The sequence below is a fragment of the Ammospiza nelsoni genome, chromosome 10 (genome assembly GCF_027579445.1).
Source record: "Ammospiza nelsoni isolate bAmmNel1 chromosome 10, bAmmNel1.pri, whole genome shotgun sequence".
In the NCBI taxonomy this organism is placed as follows: Eukaryota; Metazoa; Chordata; class Aves; order Passeriformes; family Passerellidae; genus Ammospiza; species Ammospiza nelsoni.
In genome coordinates this window covers 10,969,693-10,991,110 of record NC_080642.1, presented here as the reverse complement: position 1 = coordinate 10,991,110, position 21,418 = coordinate 10,969,693, and the positions used below count along the sequence as shown (strand labels likewise).

Genomic DNA, 21,418 nt, shown 5'->3' with positions numbered 1-21,418 from the left:
ATTTTAGTATCATTTATCCTAGCTTCTAGTTAATGTAGATAAATTGTAATGCACAAGTTCAGATTTTGGATCTTCACTCACTTTGTCCAATAAATGTTTTTATTAAGCAGAATGAAGCTGGCAATTTTCAGATTTCACTGAGTTTAGTGGTGTACCTTTTAACACTGACTGAGAAGGACTGTATTTTTCAGGCAAGAATGCACCTGCATTTACAATCATTTCTCACTGCAGACTCATGGACCAAAGAGAGGGTCAGATATTTAACACAGCTCTTATCTCTTGAAAAGCTCCCCAGCTGCCTGTAAGAGGGGCAGACCCTCCTGCTGAGGGCACGGGGTCCAGATGTTGGTCAGGCAGTCAGTCCCTCCCTTTGGCAGGATTTTCTCCTTTTCTCCTCTGTTGACACATTGCCAGACATGGAACAGATCCATCTTGCCGTTTGGGGGTCTTCATGCAAAACACTGTGCTCTGGAATGGCTGGTTTACCTCATTTCCTCCAATATTGTTGAGACAAATGCTGAAAGGAGTTTGTGTTGGTTATTTCAGTCTGTGCTTATACAAGTGGTCTCAGCACTCAAATCAAGAGGATTCCAGAAAGCAGGATCTTCTCAGAGTTTACTTTCTTGAAGGAAAGGTATTTTGAAGCTCTCATAATGCAAACATCGTAGCATACAGTAGATCCTTGAAATTCAACTGCATCTGTATCACAACCACAGGAGCTTGAGTCTCTGTGCAATCCACTACAAATCAAAGCAGAGCTCTTTCTGGAGCACTTACCTCCTGCTCACACCCTTGTGTCCACCGCATACATTTTGGAGGTGGCTGTCTGGGAGGATGGCAAATGCACGTTTGTTACGAAGGTGGCAGCTGAGGAATAGTCCTTCCTCAAGGAGTAGGCAGAATGGAATCTTCCAGAACTGGTCTCTGTGAGGCACAGGGAGAGAAATAAGAACTGCTAATGAGTGCTTAGTGACTTTCAGCTGCAAAGTTTCGTTATTTAGGGAAAGCAGCACTCCAAGGTGTGATATAATAACAACAACACACTTTATGTCATCCTTACACCCCAGCTCCCACATGAAGACCTTGATGTTCTTTCTGGAGCTGCCTAAGACTATTCCCATTTTACAGCTGAAAATACCACCCCTGGATGATGAGCAACCATGCCAAAGGACTTTCCCCACCCTGTAGCACACCTTGAGCAATGGCTCTGTCCCTGAGCTGTGCCTCAGCCATGCTTCCTCACCTCTGAAGAGATACATGCAGCAGGTGAGCAGGGACCCGGACAAGAAGCAGCCAAGTGACCCCGCCATGCCAAGCCAGCAGGACCAACCAAACTTGTACTGGATGCCCAAGAAGATGTTGTGGAAGAGCAGGGAGGAGCGCTCCACGTAGACATCCACGGCGTACCACACGGAGCCCGTGATGCCAGGGAGACCTGGAGAGAGGGGCCACACACAACCATGGGGGATCATACCTAAAGTACAGCTGCAGGGTGGGAAGACCTTCCTGGGACAGCAGGTTTTGGCCCCTGTCCATGCTCAGGTGGATTCACCCTGGCTCCTGCTGATACCCTGTACTGCCAGGCAGAGGCTGCACCTCTTGGCTCAGCACTCACACACACTTCCAGCACACTGGCAGCACTCAGATTTCTGCAGCAAAAGGCAGGAAACTCCTCCCATCTCAGCTGCTTGTAAAGTTGTCTCCAGAATTCAATTTTCTGATTTGTTTTTTTCTGATTTTCAGAACTTTGATGATGTGCTTTTCAGACAAACTTTGAGAAGTGAATTGGAAGATGTTTCAAAGAGCCTCTTGATGTGTTTTACATGTGCTCCCAGTGGCTGGGGTGAGTTATTAAATCTGCTTAGACTGAAGAAGAGATATCTGCTTGATATCGGCAAAAAGTCAAATTATATTATTTGGTACTTAGTTGGCTATTTTCGTGTTTAAAATTCTCCCACTGGCTGTAACAGCAAAGCACCTCAGCCAGTTGGGTATTTTTCACCTAGAAGGGACAGACATGCTATTATCCTTTTATTAGAGATCAGCTGCAGAGATTTTGGGATAAGTGACTTGCCCAAGGTCACACAATCTGTGGCAGAGCCAGGAACCAAACCAGGATGCCAGGACTTTCTAGTCTTTCAGCAACTGGTCTAGAGACCCACAGCAAGATCTCTTTGCTGTATCAACAACCTCAACTGCTCCACAGTGAAACAGCAATAAATGGAAGTCAGTCAACGCAAAGCCAACTCACCTGGTCAAAGCATGAACTGAAAGCAGATAAACTCAGCTACATGCTGTTTAAGGCAGGTGGTGAGCAGAAGAAGCTGCATTACACAAATAAATCAAATAAAGATCCTTTCCCCTACAGAAAATCACCAGCCAAAATAAAAGAAGGCTTTTAATGCTTCCCCACTTTGCTAAAGGGTGTTCTACAGAATGGGAACACTGTGGGGAAATACCTGCAAGGAGCAACATAACCCCAGCCACCAGGCAGATTCGCAGCTTGATGAGCGGCTCGTCGGGAAGGAATTTCACACAGTCCAGTCCCAGGACCAGGAAGAGAAATCCAAATCCTGACAGGAGGTCTGCTGTTATCATCATGGCTCGGGTCAGCACCAGCTTCACTGCAGGACAAAAGCAGATCATTCCAGTGCACAAGGAATGGAAATGTGGGCAGGGAATGGGGTCAGATGCCACGGGAACATTTTATTTTCTGGTGTTCAGCTTTTTTCAGCTTCCCCTGGCAGTAATACCTGACTGAGAAAAGAAACATGCCTCTAATTATCTGTCACTGAGTGGAACAGATACTCTTAGTCTGCACTCAAGTGTCCCCACCACTTGCAGAAACATCTCTGACTCTTACATACCAGAATGCTCGGCGTAGATGGAGTCGTACTCATCACAAGTTTGGATCCCATCAAAAACGTTTGTGACACATTCCCACCACAGGCCACGGCATTTCGTACTCACCTGTGGATTGAGAGGACAAAAGAGACCATAGGTTAAAATATCCACCAATGCAGCAGGTGGTTGTCTTAGTCCTTCAACAGAAATCCTGGTCCAGGTACAATGATGGTAAACCAGAATGTTTAGCTTGAAGAGAAAAAGTAGAAATATGGAGAGAAAGGACAATGTTTTCTATGTCCCTACTAATGTTTTTACATTAGAGCAAAAGAATTCAGACTAGACATTAGGGAAAAAAGCCTTTCCTAGTAAGGATACAAATTTTTAAGGAAATTTCTGGGAGGAGCTGGGGGGTGGCTGACCAGAAAGATCTAAGAGCAGGTTCGCTCACTCATTGTCAAACTCTTGTCTAGGCTGAGCTGGGCAGGGCTATGGACCAGACAACCCGAGATTTTGCTGCCTGTGCTCCCCTTCCTTACATCATCCTCCTGATGGCTAAGGAGCAGCTCAGAGAGTGGGAGAGGAGTGCAGAGGAGTCTGGATGTGAGCCCGGGGAGGGCTGCCCCCAGATGACTCAGCTGTAAACACTGGCTGGAAAACCAGAGGCAGCTGATGCTGATCCCGGCCCTGGGGGTGCTGATCCCAGCCCTGGGGCTCCCTCTGTGCTGCCAGCCCCGGGACCACGCGTGCCCAAGCCACAGTCATCACTGAGACACGCAGACTGGGCCAGGCCAGGCAGCAGCATCGTGGTTAATCGTCTGTCCCCCAGCCGTAGATACCATTCCCAGCCCAGCCTTCCATAAATCACTTTAATACGGGAGGCGTTTCCATTTCCAATGCAAATATGGCAACAAGCTCCTTTAAAATATTCCTGGAATTGCTCATAGGAGGAGCAGAGTTAATGTTGGTGCAGCCTTGGACTCCAGCCCGCCCACTTCTGCCAGTGACACCCGCTGCAGTTAATGGAAAGAGAAACTCTCCCAGCAAAGGAGCTTCACGCAGGGGAAGGGGACCAAGCTTGCTTGGATGATGCAATAAATTCATTTTTCTTGCACTGTGTAAATCACAAAGCAGATAATAACATATCTCGGGCACATAATAAAGTCTTATTCAGGATGTACTGAGGTCTGTAGCCAACTGTAATATTTTCTCCACAACACAATGTCTGAGCCAAGCTGTGCACCTCCTCTGTGATAGTGCTGTCTGGATCAAAGGGGAGGAAAAATGACTCGCTGCTTCAGACTGGCAGAAGAGATGCTATTTATATTTGAATGAAAATAATCTACATGTTTTGTTTCATGAAGATGAGAAGTGCTTAACGTTTCTGAGAATTTCAGAGCATATTTAATGAAAAATATGATGAAAAATGAGAAGCAGTGATGGAAAAAACTAATTTCATTGATTCTGTGCTTTTCAAGAGAACAGAGTCTCGTAAAACAATTTGCTATGTTTACATTCAATGTATTTTTACCGTGGCCCTCTTAATGCAGTTGCAGGTCCTCTTCTGTCTTAATTCACCACTGTTCAGGCTGTGCTTGAAATTAGCATATTTTTATTAAATTACATTTTATTCCACTTTTGTTTATATAATTTCTCTTTCCTCCCAAACCACCATAGGCTTATTTATACTACTCTGCATTCAGCTAATCATGTCACTTACTTCCTCACTTGCTGATATTATTACTGTTTTTTAAATCTTACAAGCAGCATCTACATCTAAATTATTTATAAGAAGACTAACAGGATTCCAGGCTTTGTCACCCTCCAAGCAAAACAGAGGTCTTAAGCACAACAGTTATGGTCTAGCTTGTGAAATAACCCCCTTCCCAGACTAATAAAAATTTGTTTAATGTTTTTTTTTTTTCTTGGGATGTTTCAGTTGTCACTACTCCTGGGCAAAGCAAGAGCCAGCCCATCTCCACACAGCCTGTGTACAGCCAGGGATAATTGTCCCATTGCCTGGTGCAGGAGGGATAGGAACAGGTGTCACTGTGGGGACCTGTGGCTGCTCTCAGCTGCTGCTGAGCTATTCTGCTTTCTGCTGCCAAGGGCCAACACTTGCTCCCCTCTGCTTTGTGTACTGTTGATCCTTCTGGTTGTTAATCTGCTCCCAAGCCACCCTTGAGCATCTTCCCTTGTGCTGTCAGCACAGACCTTCAGGCACACGGGAACTCACTGCTGTAAAGGGGACAGGGGTCAGGGCATGGGGCACCATGTGGGGACATGGATTTCCCCATCCATGGCTGGACTCCTGCACCATGTTGGTAGCACTAATTCCCCATCACTTCTCTCCCCCTATAGCAGATGTGCTCCAGCTTCCCTGGCCCAGCTGAGGACTCCCAGAGCAGCCAAAATCACAGCCATGCTCCTCATCCTCCACTCGGATTACAAAACACGACCTGCTTTCCCTAACACAAGTATGCATGTAAAACATGAACTGCATAATGACTGTAATACACATAATTATATCCTATTTATAATGTATAATTAATATTAAAATAACTCTCATACAGAAAAAAAGGGAAAATTACAGAACAAGCGCACGCTTCTCCTTCTGGGGAAAGCGGAGAAGACAAACACGTAAGCGATGTTAGTCACAGTGTTTTACCGCACTCTGAGAAGGTGCCAGCAGACAATGATTACAAGCCCAGCTTGAGTGTAAAACAGGCAGCATTTAACAGTAGTGGTGGTATTTATAATCCACCTGCAACAGGGAGGGACTGTCTACACAATACAGCCCGCGTTGAGAAGCAGATTATGGTCTTTTTCCACTACAAACTACCGCAAAAATGGACCCAGCCCTGTCTTAATGCTTCACAGGGAGTCACTAACTTGAATAACTTTCTGTAACCTGTTGTTTCTCAAGGGAGGTGAGGGGCTGTGAGAGCTGAGTCAGGTCCCTGCAGCCTATCTGAAGGTGGCTGCTCCTGGCACTCTCTGGCCTTTTCTTCCTGGGATGCTCCTCTCCACTGGGACCACAGTGGGGGCTTCATCCTCCCCACCTGTGAAGGACCAGGGTCAAAGCCAAGCAACCAGCCACGATCCAGCAGCTGCTGAAGGATGGAGTTCCCTTCTTCTGGGGCCAAAGTTGCCTAACTTACCCTTTTTCCAGCTGAAAACAGGAGTAACTGCGGACTCTAGCCTTTCTGGCCATAGACATTCCCTATTTAGAGAGGCAGTGAGTCATTAGGGTCATTAAGATCAGTGGTCAGGTATTAAGGCTGGGGGCGTTTTGCTCCATTATTTAGTATTCACACTCAGAGCCGGAATGTGAGAATAGTGGTTGCTAATGACCAAACTGGGTGTTAATGGAGCACTTCGGACAGCCCATCGCAGGTGCCTTTGCCCAGGAAGACAAGGTTACACAGCCCCAGGTAACGGACCAGCTCTTTACTGGACTCACTCAGGAGCTGGGCTTCTCTCATCTGGTTTTCCCCACAACTGGACTCCCTTGGCCCTTCTGAGTACACTGATACTTTCATCTGAGTACTTTCTGATAGGAATCTGAAATGTCTCCCAAATGAAGAGTCAGATTCTATCCAGCACCACTGGGTGCACTCTATTTATCCTGAAAAGCAGCTCACTGAGCAGACATGCTGACCACCAGGAGCTGCACTGCATTGGATCATCACCTTGGCACTTACATCCACCTTTCAGGGTTTCTGACAGTCAGACAGTCAGACAGTCAGGATTTCTTGTGGCGTAGAGAAAAAATTTTTTCTTGTAATTAGTTTTATCCTTCTTTCCCTGGATAATTCACCCCTTCACGTGCTGCAGCTAAATGCTGCATTGCAACCACTGAGTGCAGAGGAGCTCGTGGTTTCATATGCTGGATAGCAGATAGAAAGTTTCCTCCTGATAACTTCAGCCAAATTTTCTATCCTGGAAAGTGTTTCACCGTCACTGCCTAAACGATACAGTTTGCCAGAGAGCAGATTCCTACACTGTGGACCTGCAGCTTAAATGTACAGAAATGAACGGCTGTGCTGGGAAGAAAATTACAAATTCACAGTACTGAGTGCTGGAGAAACAGGGATGATTTTGGACCTTTTTGGAGTCCAAATTTGGAGTCTTTGGGGCACACCTTGCCTGTAAGCAGCAATCTGCTCCCTTGTTTGCAATTACCTTTTGCCAATATCTTTCTCTAATACAAGAGTGCTACTGTCCACATGAGTTCCAGGAGATATTGAGTCCCCATGCTCCCCTTAGATTTCTGGTAGCCCTGTAGCTCAATGGCTGGCCAGAAAAAAGACTTGAGGAGAACAGTTGTACATGCTGGATGTCTCCACCAAGAAGGCTGAACTACAGAACTAGAGACATCTTCAAAATATCCATGCAGTTGGAGGTACAGGATAACTCTTCTCAAGTTCATGCACATGTAAAACTAGAGCCTGTAGATCTTTCCTGAACTTATTAAGTAAGAGCACAGTCTGGATAAAAAAGTCTGGCAAAGAGAATTTCACAAAACACCACTTTTCTCCTGCTCTTGCCACAGTAATTATTTTCATTCTCATCCACTTTCATCCAGCACAACAGGGAGAAAGAACATGAGAGTGGAGTGGAGCAATGACACCAGGAACAAACTCTCTCTAGCACAGATTGGTTTTGGTGATCAGACTCTCCTCACCCCAGTCTTACCTCCAGGGAGTCATCGGCATTCACCATCCAGCAGTCTGTCCAGGTAGATATTATCAAAAACACAGCAGAGAAAAAAGCACAAAAGAAGCCCACATATTGAAGGAAAAACTTCATGCCAGCAGGTGCTCAGCACACCCAGGGGAGTGCAAACAACAGCGCCCAGCCTTGTTCCCAAAGCCAGGGCAGAGACAGAGTGTCAGTGTGCCAGAGGCCCAGCAGGGACCATGAAGAGCAGGACCTCCTCTCTTGTGCAGATTCCATCTGGTGTGATGGCTGCAGGGCAGGGCTCATTGCCGGGGGTCAGGAGGAGGGTGAGAGCGCCCACGGGAGCTGCTGCAGCCAATCCGCCCTGCCCCGCTATGGCTGCTGTCATGCCTGACTGAAGAGAAATGGGGCTGTGCAGAAGGGACAGGTAACTGCAGCCCTGGCTGCCAGGGGAGGCAGCTATCATGGCAGGTTTTGTCAAAATAGGCATTAGAAAATAGAATCAAAACTTGTTCTCCAGGGCAGAAGTCTTGAGCCTTGCTGAGGGATACAGAGAGGAGCTCTCATGTGCACACACACATTTATTCTTGTTCAATTATTTATGCTTTACCAGGGAGCAATTATTAAGTGTCTTGGTGTAGATCCCAGGCTCCTTGGTTGTTACCCTGTTGGTCTCTGGTGCAGTGATGATCTAGTTCAATGCAGAAATGTCACTAGGGAGGAAAAGGAAAAGGAAAAGGAAAAGGAAAAGGAAAAGGAAAAGGAAAAGGAAAAGGAAAAGGAAAAGGAAAAGGAAAAGGAAAAGGAAAAGGAAAAGGAAAAGGAAAAGGAAAAGGAAAAGGAAAAGGCAGCAGTCATGGGCCTTCAGAGCCAACATCCACCCCCATCCCAGACACAGAACTCTACATTCTGAATTTAAGTCAAACTTTGGTACCTCTCATGCCTAGGCCTCAATTTGTTCATGGCATGAGTACACCTCCCATGTGGAAATCTTGAAGTTTTCAGACTAGTGCCAGTCTGGAGGATTTCAGTTGGTTGGAATTCCCTGCTTGCTTACTCTGACTGCAAACTTCTGTTTTCCTGCCAGGCTCTGCAGGTGAGCAGGGGTCACACAGGCTGCCAGGGGCAGGGCCTGTGTAAGAGGCTTCTCAGTGTCTCCTCTCGTGCAGTGCTGAGAAAGCCATCAGGGCTCCAGAGCATCCTTCAGGAGAACCAAAGGGGAATGCAGCTAGAAATTGCTCCCACTCCAAAGGTACAAAAGCACAGAAACCATCATATCCCCAATTATCAATATTTTTGAATATGAAGAGAGGCAGTAACAGGCTGAAGAGCTGCCTTGAATGGACATATATTCAACACAGGGCAGAGGAGCAGCCTCCTGCTCTGCGTTCAGCTTTGCTTCCAGCTGCTTGCCCAAGCTGGCGGTGTCTGTCATCTGAGCTGTCACCTCCAGATGGAGCCAAGCGGCACCTTTACAGCACTGCTCAAAGCTTCTGCTTCTCCGGGATTCCCCTTCAAATACCACAGCAATGAGAAGTTTATTCTCACAACAGATAACCCGTATAATTCCAATCATAACCTCATGAGACAGTTTTGCCGACAGAGATCACAACTTTTACCCTCGATGCCAGGCTTACTCCACTCCTCATAGGTCACCTTGTGGAATAGGTCCTCAGCACATGCTTTGGGAGGCTTAAGTGGAGAACATAAGTCCCAGGTCATAAGGCCAGGGTATGCAGGAGGCTCTGCTGCTTCAGCTTTCTGTTTCCTAATTCCATTTGTAGAAGCTGACAAGTGAGAAACTTTTCTTCTTCCATCTTTCCCAGATGCAGGTCCCGATGTGGTTATGTGGATATGATGCTTTCTGCTAAGTTTTCTGGAATCCAAATGTCTGGATAAGTCAAAGAAACCTTCATGATTTTCACTTCATGGCTGTGATAAAGGTAGCTTTGTGTTTTCAACAGTCCTGACCCATGGGGACATGGCAGTGACCACACAAGTCCCATAAAGGATCATGACTCTCATTAGCACATACATGTATATAGATTGCATTTGTCTGAGACAGGTATGAAAACACACATCATCTTCCTGTACTTGCATTGTTCTGAGCTCATTAACCTCTGTCTGCACCCATTTTTAAAAAGCATCCTAGTCAGGTGTTATTAGTGGCAACTCAGAAAAAGCAGTGTGGTGAGCTAGAAAAGGCCTGAAAAATCTGAGACAGCCTTCCCACAATGAGCATTAAGTCCTCATCAGTGTCAAGACCAGAGCTTGACAGCAGCAGAGCCTGGATTAACCAGGAAATGTATTACAGCCATATGAAATGTACTATTGCCATTGCCCTCTCCTTCTGTCCTGTACTCACTTTCAGAGAGGATAAGCCCAGTGGAAAGAAAGGGGACATTTTCTCTGATTTGGTGTATGGTGGAAGTGTCTCACGACAGAGGTAGGAAGTGAAAATCTCCCATGATAATAGCCAGAGGGGTGTCTCTAAGCTTGTGTGATGGGCACATCATACTCTGTTCTTCCAGCCCAGCCAATGAAATGCCCATGGATGTCAGACCATGAGGCAAACTCCACCAAGGGGGGGAGGCAGCATATGAGGCACCAGTGCTGCCTGTGCTTCACTCCATCTCTCCCCAGCTGTTATTGTAGTCCTGGTGATGTTTATTTTCCGCATGCCCAGCAATGTGCTGCTGTCCCAGCTCCTTCCACATCCCCGTGTTCACCTTCCCTGCAGGGCAGGGCAGGTGAGTGACCCTTCCTGGAGCAGGATGCCAGTGCTTCTCTGGCCATGAGTCACTGGGGGCAGGAAGTGGCTCCAGCCATTTGCATCTAGCTTGGGGCTCTGGAGCATCCTGGCCTGGACAGCAGAGCAGGTCAGGATCCTCCAGTTTTCCCTGGTGTGAGGCTGCTCCAGAGTGTGCAAAACACAATGAAGGTGGCTCGTGGCTTTTCACCTGGTGGAGAGACCAATCCAATATCTGGTCCCTCTTTAGGTCTGTGTCTTCAAACACAGCCATAGAATCTGCTGTAGTTACTAGAAAGAATACAATATTCTTTATTTAGTAGAAATTGGCAATGTACATGTTTAATATTCTTTACTTAAAACAAGTCAGCATCTTCTTGAAGCAAAGTCTGTAGCAGTTTCTCATCATGGTCTGCTTTCCTAACTTGCATGACAGATGTCCCCTCAGCTTCAGAAAACAGCTCTCCCAAAATAACCTCCCAAGATGCCTTTGTATAGCCCAAAACCTGTCTGACATGATGCAGGGTAGATTTCCAGTGAATTTGTAGGCTGTACTACATATGCTAACTGTGCTTTGACACTAACAAAAGCATTAGAGTATCCTAATATTTGATTGTCAAAGCTTGGCCTTGTCAGGCTCTCACTCTGTGTGGTATCAGTGCAGCAAAACTTTGCTAATGTAAGAGTTTTATCACCTTGACTACACTCAGTCCCAGCTCAGGGACAAATGCACCATGGGTCGATTGCTTTTATTACTCATTAACACAAGGTTGTCTGTGCTCTCCCTTAAAGCCAAGCTATTTTATGTTAGAGAAAGAGAAGCTACTGCCAGTCTTGGGAAGTGGTTGCCACCAGTCTACTGACAAAACCATTTTTGCAGCACCACCCCCTGAGGTTGCAGTCCCGTGAGCACAGAAGGGTGGGGTTCTGCCTTTACTTCCTCAGTGTCTAATACACAGTGTAGCAGAGGGCCTGGAGCAAGAAGGAAGTGGTGATGCTGTGCATCCATGCATGGAATACAGACCTCTCTGCAAACAGGCAGGCACCCATGACGTGACTTGTGCTCAGAGCTTGTCCAGCAGGACGGGCTCAGGAGTCAAAGGTGATGGAGAGCTTTGGAAAGGGTTTTCCTAAGAGCCCTTCTGCTCCATGGGCTTGTCTGCCCAACCCTTCCCACTCCTCCCTCCTGGCTGTTCCACCTCCATTTTCCTGCTTCACACACTTCCACCATGGCCTCTAAGTGTGTTCAGCTCCAGAGCAGTGCTCCTGGGATGTGAGATGTGTACACAAATAAATTACAGAGCAGTGTGTAATGTACCCCTTCAGCCATGCTCACACAGTCACAAAACCTTGGGATTTAGCTTGGCTTTAGCTCAGTAACCCCAAGGAAAATAGTAAGACTTCTGAGCAGCCTATGATTTTTCAAGCAGGCAATATATAAGATTAAAGGAAAACAGGAAAGCAAAGGCATGTTCTGGTAGATGAGAGCTTAAAGGATTGGTAAGTAAAAACTGTGTTTGTACGTGCGTGGTTGTGTGTGTCTGTATATTATACACACAGATATTGCACACACTCCTTTAAAACAGCTTTTTTAGTCACTACAAAGCAATAAATGCTAAAACAAGCATTTCATTACAGTCTTTTCAGGTTCTCAAAGTACCATCTTCTCCTCAGTACAATAAATTTAGTTTTATGGCTGCCTATGAAATCCCACACCTGAGAAACACATCATCTCAATGATGTATTGCTAACCCCACTTCAGAGCTGGGGCAAACCAAGCCCTGACTAAGTGCCTATAGATGGAGAGCGAGGAGTCCCGCTCCCCTTTAGCGCCGGGGCAGGACTCCCTGCCCGGGCGTGGTGAGATCCCTATCGGTGAGAACGTGTGTGACCGCTCGGCTTTCCCGGGAGCCGCCGCAGAATACGCGCTGCCCTCGCTGCATGCCAGCTGCACGCAGGTGTGTTTTGGCAGAGGAGCTGGGTAGTGGAGCAGACACACCTTTTCTCGGCATGTCACAAGTTCCAGTGCACAGCCCTCGTCCCCAGGCACCCCGGGGGCTGTTGATGCCCTGCCACGTCCCTGCGGAGTCATCCTCACCCAAGCGTGCCTTTCCCAGCATGAGCCTGAACTTTCCCGTGCGCTGATACCAGGGTGATTAAACGCAAGTGAAGCACAACCTCCGTGCCACTGCTAGCAATCGTGCGGGAAGGGGAGGGAGAGCAGCGTGGGCATTTAGCACTCTCCAGAGTCCAGAGAAAAGCACAGGAGAAAGGAGCCGCGGTGGAAGGGCACTGTGTCGTGTCCTGCTCCTCAGGGACACCTTAGCGCACGGGAGGGGCCGCAGGTGAGCCTGGCCCTGCAGGGCTCTTCTGGCTGGAATCCAGCCCCCCCTGTGACTCACTTCACAGGAAACATCCGCTTCAGACCTCTGTGCCTCTCGCTGATACTCACCAACCTGCTTATCAGAGTGACGAAAGACCCTTTAGGAGACTCATCGAGAAAGGGATGAAAGTAACTAGAGGGTTAGAAATGCACAGTTTGGTAACAGGATGTTTGGTCTGCTATAAAAAGCCCAGGAGGACGAGAGCTGAGGCTCAGAGAGAACAGTTGCTGCTGTGATTCACAGACCGTGAACGCAGGAGAGTTTTGCGATCTGGTTAGATGAGTGGGGGCCAGGTTTGGGTGCAGGGTCTGCAAGGAGTTTCCCTGCAGAGCTCTGGGGGTGTGACTCTCTTAAAATCAGTGTCTGCCCACTTGCCTGCCATCTGTCCGTACCGACACACTCACTGTCCTGTCTCTCCTCCACATCGGAGTCTCTCTGCGCACTAAAACAAGAAAGCCCAGCATGTCCTTTTTCCCTCTTTCTTTCACCTGCCCCTATTCCCTATTCTGCCCCGGTGGTCCTGGTTCATGAAGGGCCCAGTTTCTGTTCTTTAGGAAGATGTGTTGTTCCTCACCCACGCTCTCCCGAAGGAGATCATCCCTCCCCTCTTTTCAGGCTTAGAGCTTCATTTGCACCTTCTTTGTCAACAGCACAGGGCGTGGGCTCACGGAGCGCTCCCGAAACACCCATCGGCAAAGCCTCTGTGTACATCGGGCTTAAGGGATAGTTTCACCAGCAGGGACACAGCTGTGAGAGAAACACCCCCAGCGTCTGACCTCCAGCCAGATAACTGGGGTTTTAAACTCCCTCCAGGCATTGAAATATGACCTTGGGTTTCCAATGTGCTCTCCCAGTCCTAGCAATAAAGGGTGTGTTGGAAAGTCCGGAGAAGAAACTCCTTCCCTCCTCCTCTGCCAACACAGTTCTGCTTTCAGTGCAGACGGGTCTTGCACGTAGCCAAGGCGTTTCAAGAGTTTCATTTCCTTGCAGGCATTAGAATTTAACCAGCCACATTTAAATACTAAGTGTTAAACTCTGCTCCCCACTGAAAAATCCAGCCGTGTGTGTCATGGCAGGGGTTAGTGAGTGCTTCAGAAATACCTGGCTCTGATTTGGGTGTCTTAAAGAGGACTGACCACATTGAATGTCAATACTTACAAATCCCATCCTTCTGCTCCTCTCAGTTTTCAAAGACAACTGCTTGTTGGAAGATGGTTGTACAGCGCCAGTGTGCCTCTGAGGATGTTGAGCAGCTGTTAACTGTTTCTGGCCTGTCATGAGATTTCCTACAGCACAGTAATCTGTGCATCTTGAATGTTTCCAATGTCCAAGGACATCCCAAATAGGTTTGGTCTTACTGATCCCCAGAGGAATTCCTAGCAGCATGTGAAGGGGACTAAGTTCAGCAACCTGAAAAAGACACGAAACTTCATTTTCTAATCTTTGCATTGCCCCTAACAGTCTGATCTAGAAATCTGGCAAGAATTTATGGCAGAGCCTTTCTAGGAAGGACACTGGATCACTTTATCTTCCCAGCACTAATTATCTGACATGTCATAAGGGCTTAGGAAAAGGGCAGAGGTTGTGGTCCAGGCACAGAAAGGTGAGACATAGCCATACCCTGAGATGAGAATCTTTGAGTAATTTCTAAAGTGCTGAGTACAGCTTGGGCTTTTCCTTGGTGTGAAGGTTGCCCCCAAAACCAGACTCACAGGTACTTGATCTTGATGGCTCACTTGGTCAGTGGTTGGGCAATGTCAATGGTGGTAGCTCTGACTTCACAGAGGTAACTTTGTCTTCAGGACTGCCTGAACAGCAGTTCCTGCAGAGCACCTCAGATGAAGTCATTAGGCATCTTTTCTCCTCCCCATCTCTTTGTAATACCATTCCAATGCCTCCTTCCTCCCTTGATCTGATTTCAGCAAGAACAACCTGAGGTTATTCCAAAGAGGAAAATTTTTCAGTGGTGATTCTGAAGGTGATCAGATTCTTGCCAGTCTCAAGAAGTTAATTTCATAATAGGGTATCAAGTTCATAAATTACCATGGGCACCATCCATCTCTGAGTTCCTGGCGGACACTTGGTAAGATTTGGGTAGAAATGTGATTCTTGCTATAAATTATCTTGGAGGATCTTGACCAAGACCTTGGAAGTATCAGGAACGTGATGAGAGACAACAGGATGGGTAGATGGCAAGGACTGGCTCTTTACAGAGCCCATCTGCTGGAAATGCACTTAGAAAACTCTTCCATGGATGGTACCAGGGATGATTTTTATCTTGTCAGGACCTTGGTGCACATCTCTCATGGCTCATGCACTGAGCATGACTCTCACACAGACATGGATCTGCCTTGCTCTCAGTCAGTCTGGGTCTCACTTACTCTCCTTGTTCCCCCTCTCCTGCCCTGGGACTGCTGTGCTCCAGGTGTTCCTAGTGGCACATGGTGGGGAAAGTGGCCACACTTCTGACAGGGCACACTTTCCATCTGACACATCACTGCTGAACCTCTTCCCAGATGCCTCACCACACCTGTCCCAACGTGACATTCTCATTAGTTTCATACATTTTGAAAATTGCATTTCTTGTTGATATGATGTAAAGCTACCCTCTATCTACAACATTTAACTCCCTGCTTTTCCTACCATTACCTCTCTAGTACTATGAAACTCATTGTTTCCAGGAATTTGATTGTGTCTGACTTTTGTTTTCTATCTGGCCTCTGGTACAGAATGTCCAGTGAAAGAACAATACTAAAATAGAAAAACTGAAAACAAAATAAATCCTACCATACGGGTCAAATCTCTTGGCCTCCAGGGGTTGGTTTTCGTGCCTTGGAATCTCTATCAGAGCTTCCAGTATTGCTTTGGGAAACAACACACGAGCAGCCAAGTGCAGGACCACCTTTATTCCTTGGCAACTCACTGCCTTGCACAGGCAAGCCCTGAGATCTGAGAGCTGTGGGTAATGACACACAAAGTACAGCTTTACACATGCCAAAACCACTTACTTACAGACGAGAAAGATTCCAGTGTTTTTGAGGCATTCTGAGGCACAGTCTCAGGCCCTGTAGTCATTTGTTGGTTGCTGATTCAGAAGAGAAGAAAAAACAAAGGTAACAGGTGAAAACTGAGAAGCTGGGGAGGAGACACGATTCCTTTCAGAGCCCTCACTAGGGAGAGGTTTGGAGGAGAAGTCAGGAGTTCAGCCAGCCTCACACAACTTCAGTGTGTTACATGTAAACACATTTTAGCTACAGCCAGATGAAATCCATCATGTGAAGAGTGGAATTAAACTACTCCCAAAACTGTAACCTTATTAAAACTGGTGGGAAAATATGAATGTTTGAATGACTGCAAGAAGAGGGTTGATTATTAGCTTGGTTTATCTCCAGATGATTAGGAATTCCAGGTCATGGCTGCTGACCAAACATAGATCAGTTTATGCTTTTTCTGTCCCCAATATTTGAGAATGAATAATTACTACAGCCTATTTTAAATCATATTTTCAGAATCAATTCCCTGTGTGTAATCAGTATTGAATAAGTCCTGTCAGTGCTTCGATAAATGCTACCTCCATCGAGCACAAATTTCAACAACAAAGAGGAAATCTGAGCTTTGCTCCTGGAAATGATGGTTTCAATTCATCTGTGTAGGTAAAAGCTCTGGTTTTGATGCTATTCACTGCCCTGTGGTTTATGGGCAATGGGAGTCATTTGAAGGAAGTCTTCTCCAACAACATTTTTGTAAAAGTTTGTACTGAATGGCAGCCCTGCAGGAGTAAGCAGCAGATGAAGGGTTAAAGTTTCCTTGTGCTGTTGCCCTCTCCAGCCCTGAAAGCTGTGATCTTTGGCTGCTTCAGCTGCTACCATGGTCAAACACAGTCTGCAGACCAGGCTGGACACAATCCTGACTAATCCCAGGGAAGATTTGCAGAGGTCTTAGATCCTCCTGACATCTGGGCAAAGACATCTAGGCGCTGCCTGCAAAACAGAGCTCGGAGCTAAGGTTCAGCAGGGGTGTTTCCCCTGGATGGATGGAGGAGTAAGTGGGAGAGAGAGAAGAAAAAGCAGCCTGCAGAAAACAACAAAGTCTTTTTGAGGTTTTTCCAGACAATGTAAACCTGAGCTAAACACATGTGGTCCTACCAGTCCACCCTTTTCCTCCAGAACCTTGGGGACTTCAAATGAAACAGCAAGTCACAGAGTTCAAAAGAAACAAGGTGTTCCTCTTTCCTGTGAAATACTGAGTAAATCTGCAAAACTCCTTCCTGTAGAATGCTGCAAGCACCAGATGTTTAAAAAAACAAACAGCTGGATTTATGGAGAGAAAATCGAGTGAACAAAATTAAAGTTAAAAGTACTGGCATGGACTCAAGGTTTATTGAGACATGGATCAGGGCATGTTATAATGCATTTTGGAGAAGGGTCACTGTTCTTGCATTATTTCCTGGCTCTACAACCAGCTGCCACCAGAAACACGGGCTGGAGTGCTGCTGTCTGGCCATTCCCATTTTCTGGTCCAGTTGTGAAGCTTGTGCCTTCACTCTGAAACCAGAGTAATGCAGCTGTGTGTGCCTGCTCTGCACACCTGCTGCTCTGTGCACCTGCCCATACTTATAATAACTTACAATCAGGCGTTTACCCATGTGCATGAATTTTAGCTCAAGGATGAATTCAGGGGAGTCTGGGGGCAAGCTTTAGGGTATGCAAGGACAGAGAACCACACGTGAGCCCGTGCTTCCCAAACACAGGCACGCACAGTGAGACTTTTGCCGAGAAATGTCTGAGAGAAGAGGAAACCAGGCTGCTCACCTGCAAGTCCTGGCAAGTGTTGAAGCTTGTTTTTGCCAGAAAAGGAAACAGGTATCGTTTACTACCCACAGAGCTGAGATCTGTGCTGAGTACAGCGCTGAGGCTGCTCTCTGACTCACACCCCCCGAGGGAGTGACATGACCAAGGTGTTGAGCATTTGGCCAGGGCTGTGGCACACGAGGGCAATCTCTCTGAACAATTAGAGGAGTCTCTCTACCTGCAGACAGAAACATCCCAGTTTGATTTCACGGACTGTCTGTACACACGCCTCCTCTCACTTGGTCATGCTATTGTAAAGGACAAAAATTCAGCTTGCATGTTTACTTAAGAGCAGGCCAATCACTGAGGACTGTCACTAGGGGAGTACCTTTAGCCTAAAGAATACAGAGGAGATTGCAACATCTTGGATAAACCCAGGTCTTTCAGCTGAGATTAATGATCTGAAGGAATGGTATTTCCCAAAAGTCAGGTATAAAAACTAGGTGAAAATAGAGGGAAAACTCTTCGGGAGTTCCAATGGGGAAAAAAAAAACCAACACAAACAAACCAAAAAACAAAAGAGCCTCAGGCAGAGGAGGAAAGACAGTGATTAGGAGTAAAAAGAGGTTTTATTTTCCCCATTGAGGCAGAACAGAAAATCATCCAAGAAAAGAAATCAAATATTTCATGACTCAAAGGAAGGAAGTTCAGAAGAGGAGACTAGGTACTCTTAGGGATACTGTAAAATCCACTGCAAATTCCAGAGCACTGAGAACATTGAGGAGTGATGAAGGGGAAAAGTGGAGTTTCAGTGTTTATCTTGCTATGTAAATTCCTTGTGATGATTCCACAGAAATAGTTTCTGGGTTTTGAAATCTTCATGAAACATGAATAAAAAGTATCAACCTCAAATCATTCCTAGAAAGCAAAATACAAATTGGGTGTTCATGAGGCTGGCACTGTGCATGAGGGGACTGTGTAAAACTCTGTGTACAGATTGTCAGGGATGTTCAGTGGTCAAAGAAGCACTGGCAACTTGTGCCGCAGCCTGTGAGGGCTGCATGAGGTCTTGAGAGCACATGGATGTGTGTCCTTACTGCCTTTCATTGGCTTTGTTTGACCCAAGGCCACTCTGTTAGCCAGCAGCCCTGCCCAGTGCAGCACCATCAGGGACTGAGGAGCAATGCGATGGCTGCACTGCCCCTCAGGAGCACAGCATCCATCTCCAGGCTGCAATCCCACAGTAATCCTCACAGAATATTGCTGTTTCCAGTCTAAGTTCCATGTCCTTCTGGAAGGGGAAGACACTGAGCACAAATGCTGTCCCTACAATATGAGCAAGCAGTTAGACTCACTCTAACAACAGTTTTGGCACAAACTGTCCCCAGAGTGCCACCAGGATAAATTCGAAGATAAATCCTAAACCAAATTTTCCCAAGGACACCGTGGCCATGAATTTCAGTCCATGCAAGAGCTAGTAGCATGGTCAGGGTGCTACAACATGCATCACATGCTAGTTGCATGCATTTCCCCAAGATCAGTCTTGATGTGCCTCTCAGTACCAGCGCAATCAGATCATTGGTACCCAGGACTCCTCCCTGTACTTTCCTAGAAGGTTCAGTATAAAGTCCAAGACCTTCCCATCCCTCCTTCTGTTTCCCCTCCTGGCTGCTCAGAGCTTGTAGACAAAGGATCTAAATTTTCTAAAAGTGTCTTGGTGACTTTTAACCCTGTCCAGAGCTGACCTTGCACTGCAGGAGTCAGTGAGGAGCTGCCCAATCTGTCGGGGTAGGGGCTGGCAGGAGGGCCAGGAAAGGGGTGAATCAGTTCAGTGCTCTGAAGCACCAGGAGCCCTGCACATTCCTGTGCAGATGGACACTGTTGGACTGAAATGACTCCACAGATGTCAATGATCAAATCCAGACACTCCTAAATCCTCTCTCCTTAGGTCCACAAGAATTTCTGCTCTGCCTCTTTACCAGGCAAGGAATTGTTCCTCACAGGAATCAGCTCAAATAGCAAGCACCACGCTGGTTCCCCTGCTCCCTGTATCAGAGTTCTTCATGAATACACAGATAAATCCAGCTACTTTGTTATCTCTACATTGCCAATGAAAACTTTGCTGCTTTCTTCTTCTCCACTCCCAGAAGTATAAAACTGTGGTCCACAGAAACACAGGAAATCATTTATTCACATGCAGAATCACAGCTCCCTAATCCTTCAAAAGTGGAAAAAGGCATAACTGGAAAACTTTGCTACCAGGCAACTGGGGTGGATTTCATCACACCAGCACTGCTGCCTGGACACTGGAGACCCTGAGCCACAAGTGTTTTCAGAGCAAACCAGCTTTGCTTTGTCTCTGGCCGGTGGAGCAAGATTGCAGTGGCTTTTCTCCCCTTTGACCCCCCTGGCATTGCACAGGACTGCTCAGGTAATCATGAGTGTGTTTGTTTGTCTGTTTGCAAATCTCAGGAAGCAGCTCCAGCAAAATCTCCTAAGTCATCAGAATGCAGCAAAACACGGTGTCAAAACAATGCAACCCCATCCCTACCTCCATCAGGACCTTTATCAGGAATTATCACCTGCTTATCTCAGAGTTTGGGATTACAGCAGGTCCAGGCTGAAGGACCCCTCCTTCCAGCCTGTGGTGAGGGCGGGCAGCACTACCCAGCCCATGCTGTGCCCTCTGAAGGAGACATCATTTCCTCACTTTGCCTGCTATGATGCGTCAATATTCAAATATTCGTGCGGGAGAAAGGGAAACTAGAGTAACTGGACAAACACACACCCAAGACGGAGGACACTCCTTCCTGGTCTGTAATCCCCTGGTTCAATATACCTTAGCAAATCACTGAAGAGAAATTTCTCCCAGTAATGCAGAGGTGTACTGTCCTTATTAAAATGGTAGGTTCAAAAGTTTGGATTTGTTTGTGGATGATGAGTGTTTGCACAGCTGCCTCTCTGAAAGCCCTTCAAAAATCAGAGTGCTCATAATTCCCATTGCTGCTCTACTGCCTCCTCTGTGGCTGGTTATCCCACGCGTGCTGCATGTCCAGGAGCCAGGCAGCGAATCTGCCGGGGGAAAATGTCCCCTGCCTTGCCCGGTGGCACTGAGCGGGGCTGGGGAAGAGGGTCACACACACAGCACAGGTGGAACTGGCACAGCCCTGTCCCCACTCCCCTGCCCGCTGTGCTGGCTCCGGGAGGGACGGAGGGAGACCCGGAGGGCCAGGTTTACAGCTCCAGCAGGTGAATGGCAGCGGCGGGCTGTCAGTCCCAAGGAAGGCAAGGAGGGGTTCGTGCTCTCAGCAGCCCCAGCGCGAGGAGGGGGCAGACCAGGGCACAAACAGGGCACCCTTTCGAGGTGCCAAAACATCCAGGGGTACCAACGCAGCCGTCCTGTAGGGGACAGAAGGGATCATTCCTCTGTGGGGAGGGTGCAGGGAGGGGTCACGGGCCCTGAGGGAGGGTCACTCCCGTGAGGGGGGGTCACTCCCGGCCGTGCCGGGGCTGCCCGGGGCGATGCGGAGGGTCACAGGCCCTGAGGGAAGGTACACTCCCCTGAAGGAAGGTCACGGGCCCTGAGGGAGGGTCACTCCCCTGAGAGGGGGTCACTCCCCTGAGGGAGAGTCACTCCCGGCCGCGTCCGGGATTGCGCGGTACGATGCGGCACGGCGCGGGGGGGTCACAGGCCCTGAGGGAGGGCCACTCCCCTGAGGGAGGGTCACTCCCGGCCGCGCCCGGGGCTGCGCGGGGCGATGCGGAGGGTCACTCTCCTGAGGGAGGATCACTCTCCTGAGGGAGGGCCACTCCCCTGAGGGAGGGTCACTCCCGGCCGCGCCCGGGGCTGCGCGGCCCCCGCGGGGCGGGGCGGGAGCGCGGCCAGCAGGGGGCGCGCTGGGCGCGGGTTCAAGAGGCGCGCGGGGCGGCGCGCGAGCGGCAGAGCAGCAGCGCAGCGCGCGGGGCAG

General features: G+C 47.8%; 1 protein-coding gene across 2 annotated transcripts; it reads right to left on the bottom strand.

Annotated features, from left to right (window-relative positions):
* Positions 1-123: 123 nt before the first annotated feature.
* On the bottom strand, positions 124-7,741 carry CLDN16 (claudin 16). 2 transcript variants are annotated; one of them, XM_059479507.1, is made up of 6 exons: positions 7,543-7,741; positions 2,868-2,970; positions 2,460-2,624; positions 1,244-1,435; positions 778-924; positions 124-699 (listed from the first exon to the last, which is right to left on the bottom strand). In XM_059479507.1, exons 1-5 carry the CDS (start codon positions 7,654-7,656, stop codon positions 785-787), a joined length of 714 nt encoding a protein of 237 aa, XP_059335490.1. In that variant the 5' UTR covers positions 7,657-7,741; the 3' UTR covers positions 124-699; positions 778-784. The 2 variants fall into 2 exon arrangements, with proteins under 2 accessions (XP_059335490.1, XP_059335489.1); XM_059479506.1 differs by having other exon boundaries at positions 124-924.
* Between the last annotated feature and the right edge of the window lie 13,677 nt (positions 7,742-21,418).

What these genes read in the sequence shown, in the direction of transcription:
- CLDN16 (XM_059479506.1), bottom strand. Translation starts at nt 7,656, where the DNA reads ATGAAGTTTTTCCTTCAATATGTGGGCTTCTTTTGTGCTTTTTTCTCT. An exon ending in CATCTACGCCGAGCATTCTG is followed by an intron (nt 2,625 to 2,867) that starts GTATGTAAGAGT and finishes TTTGTCCTGCAG; the next exon opens with TGAAGCTGGTGCTGACCCGA. An exon ending in GGTTATGTTGCTCCTTGCAG is followed by an intron (nt 1,436 to 2,459) that starts GTATTTCCCCAC and finishes CCCTCTCTCCAG; the next exon opens with GTCTCCCTGGCATCACGGGC.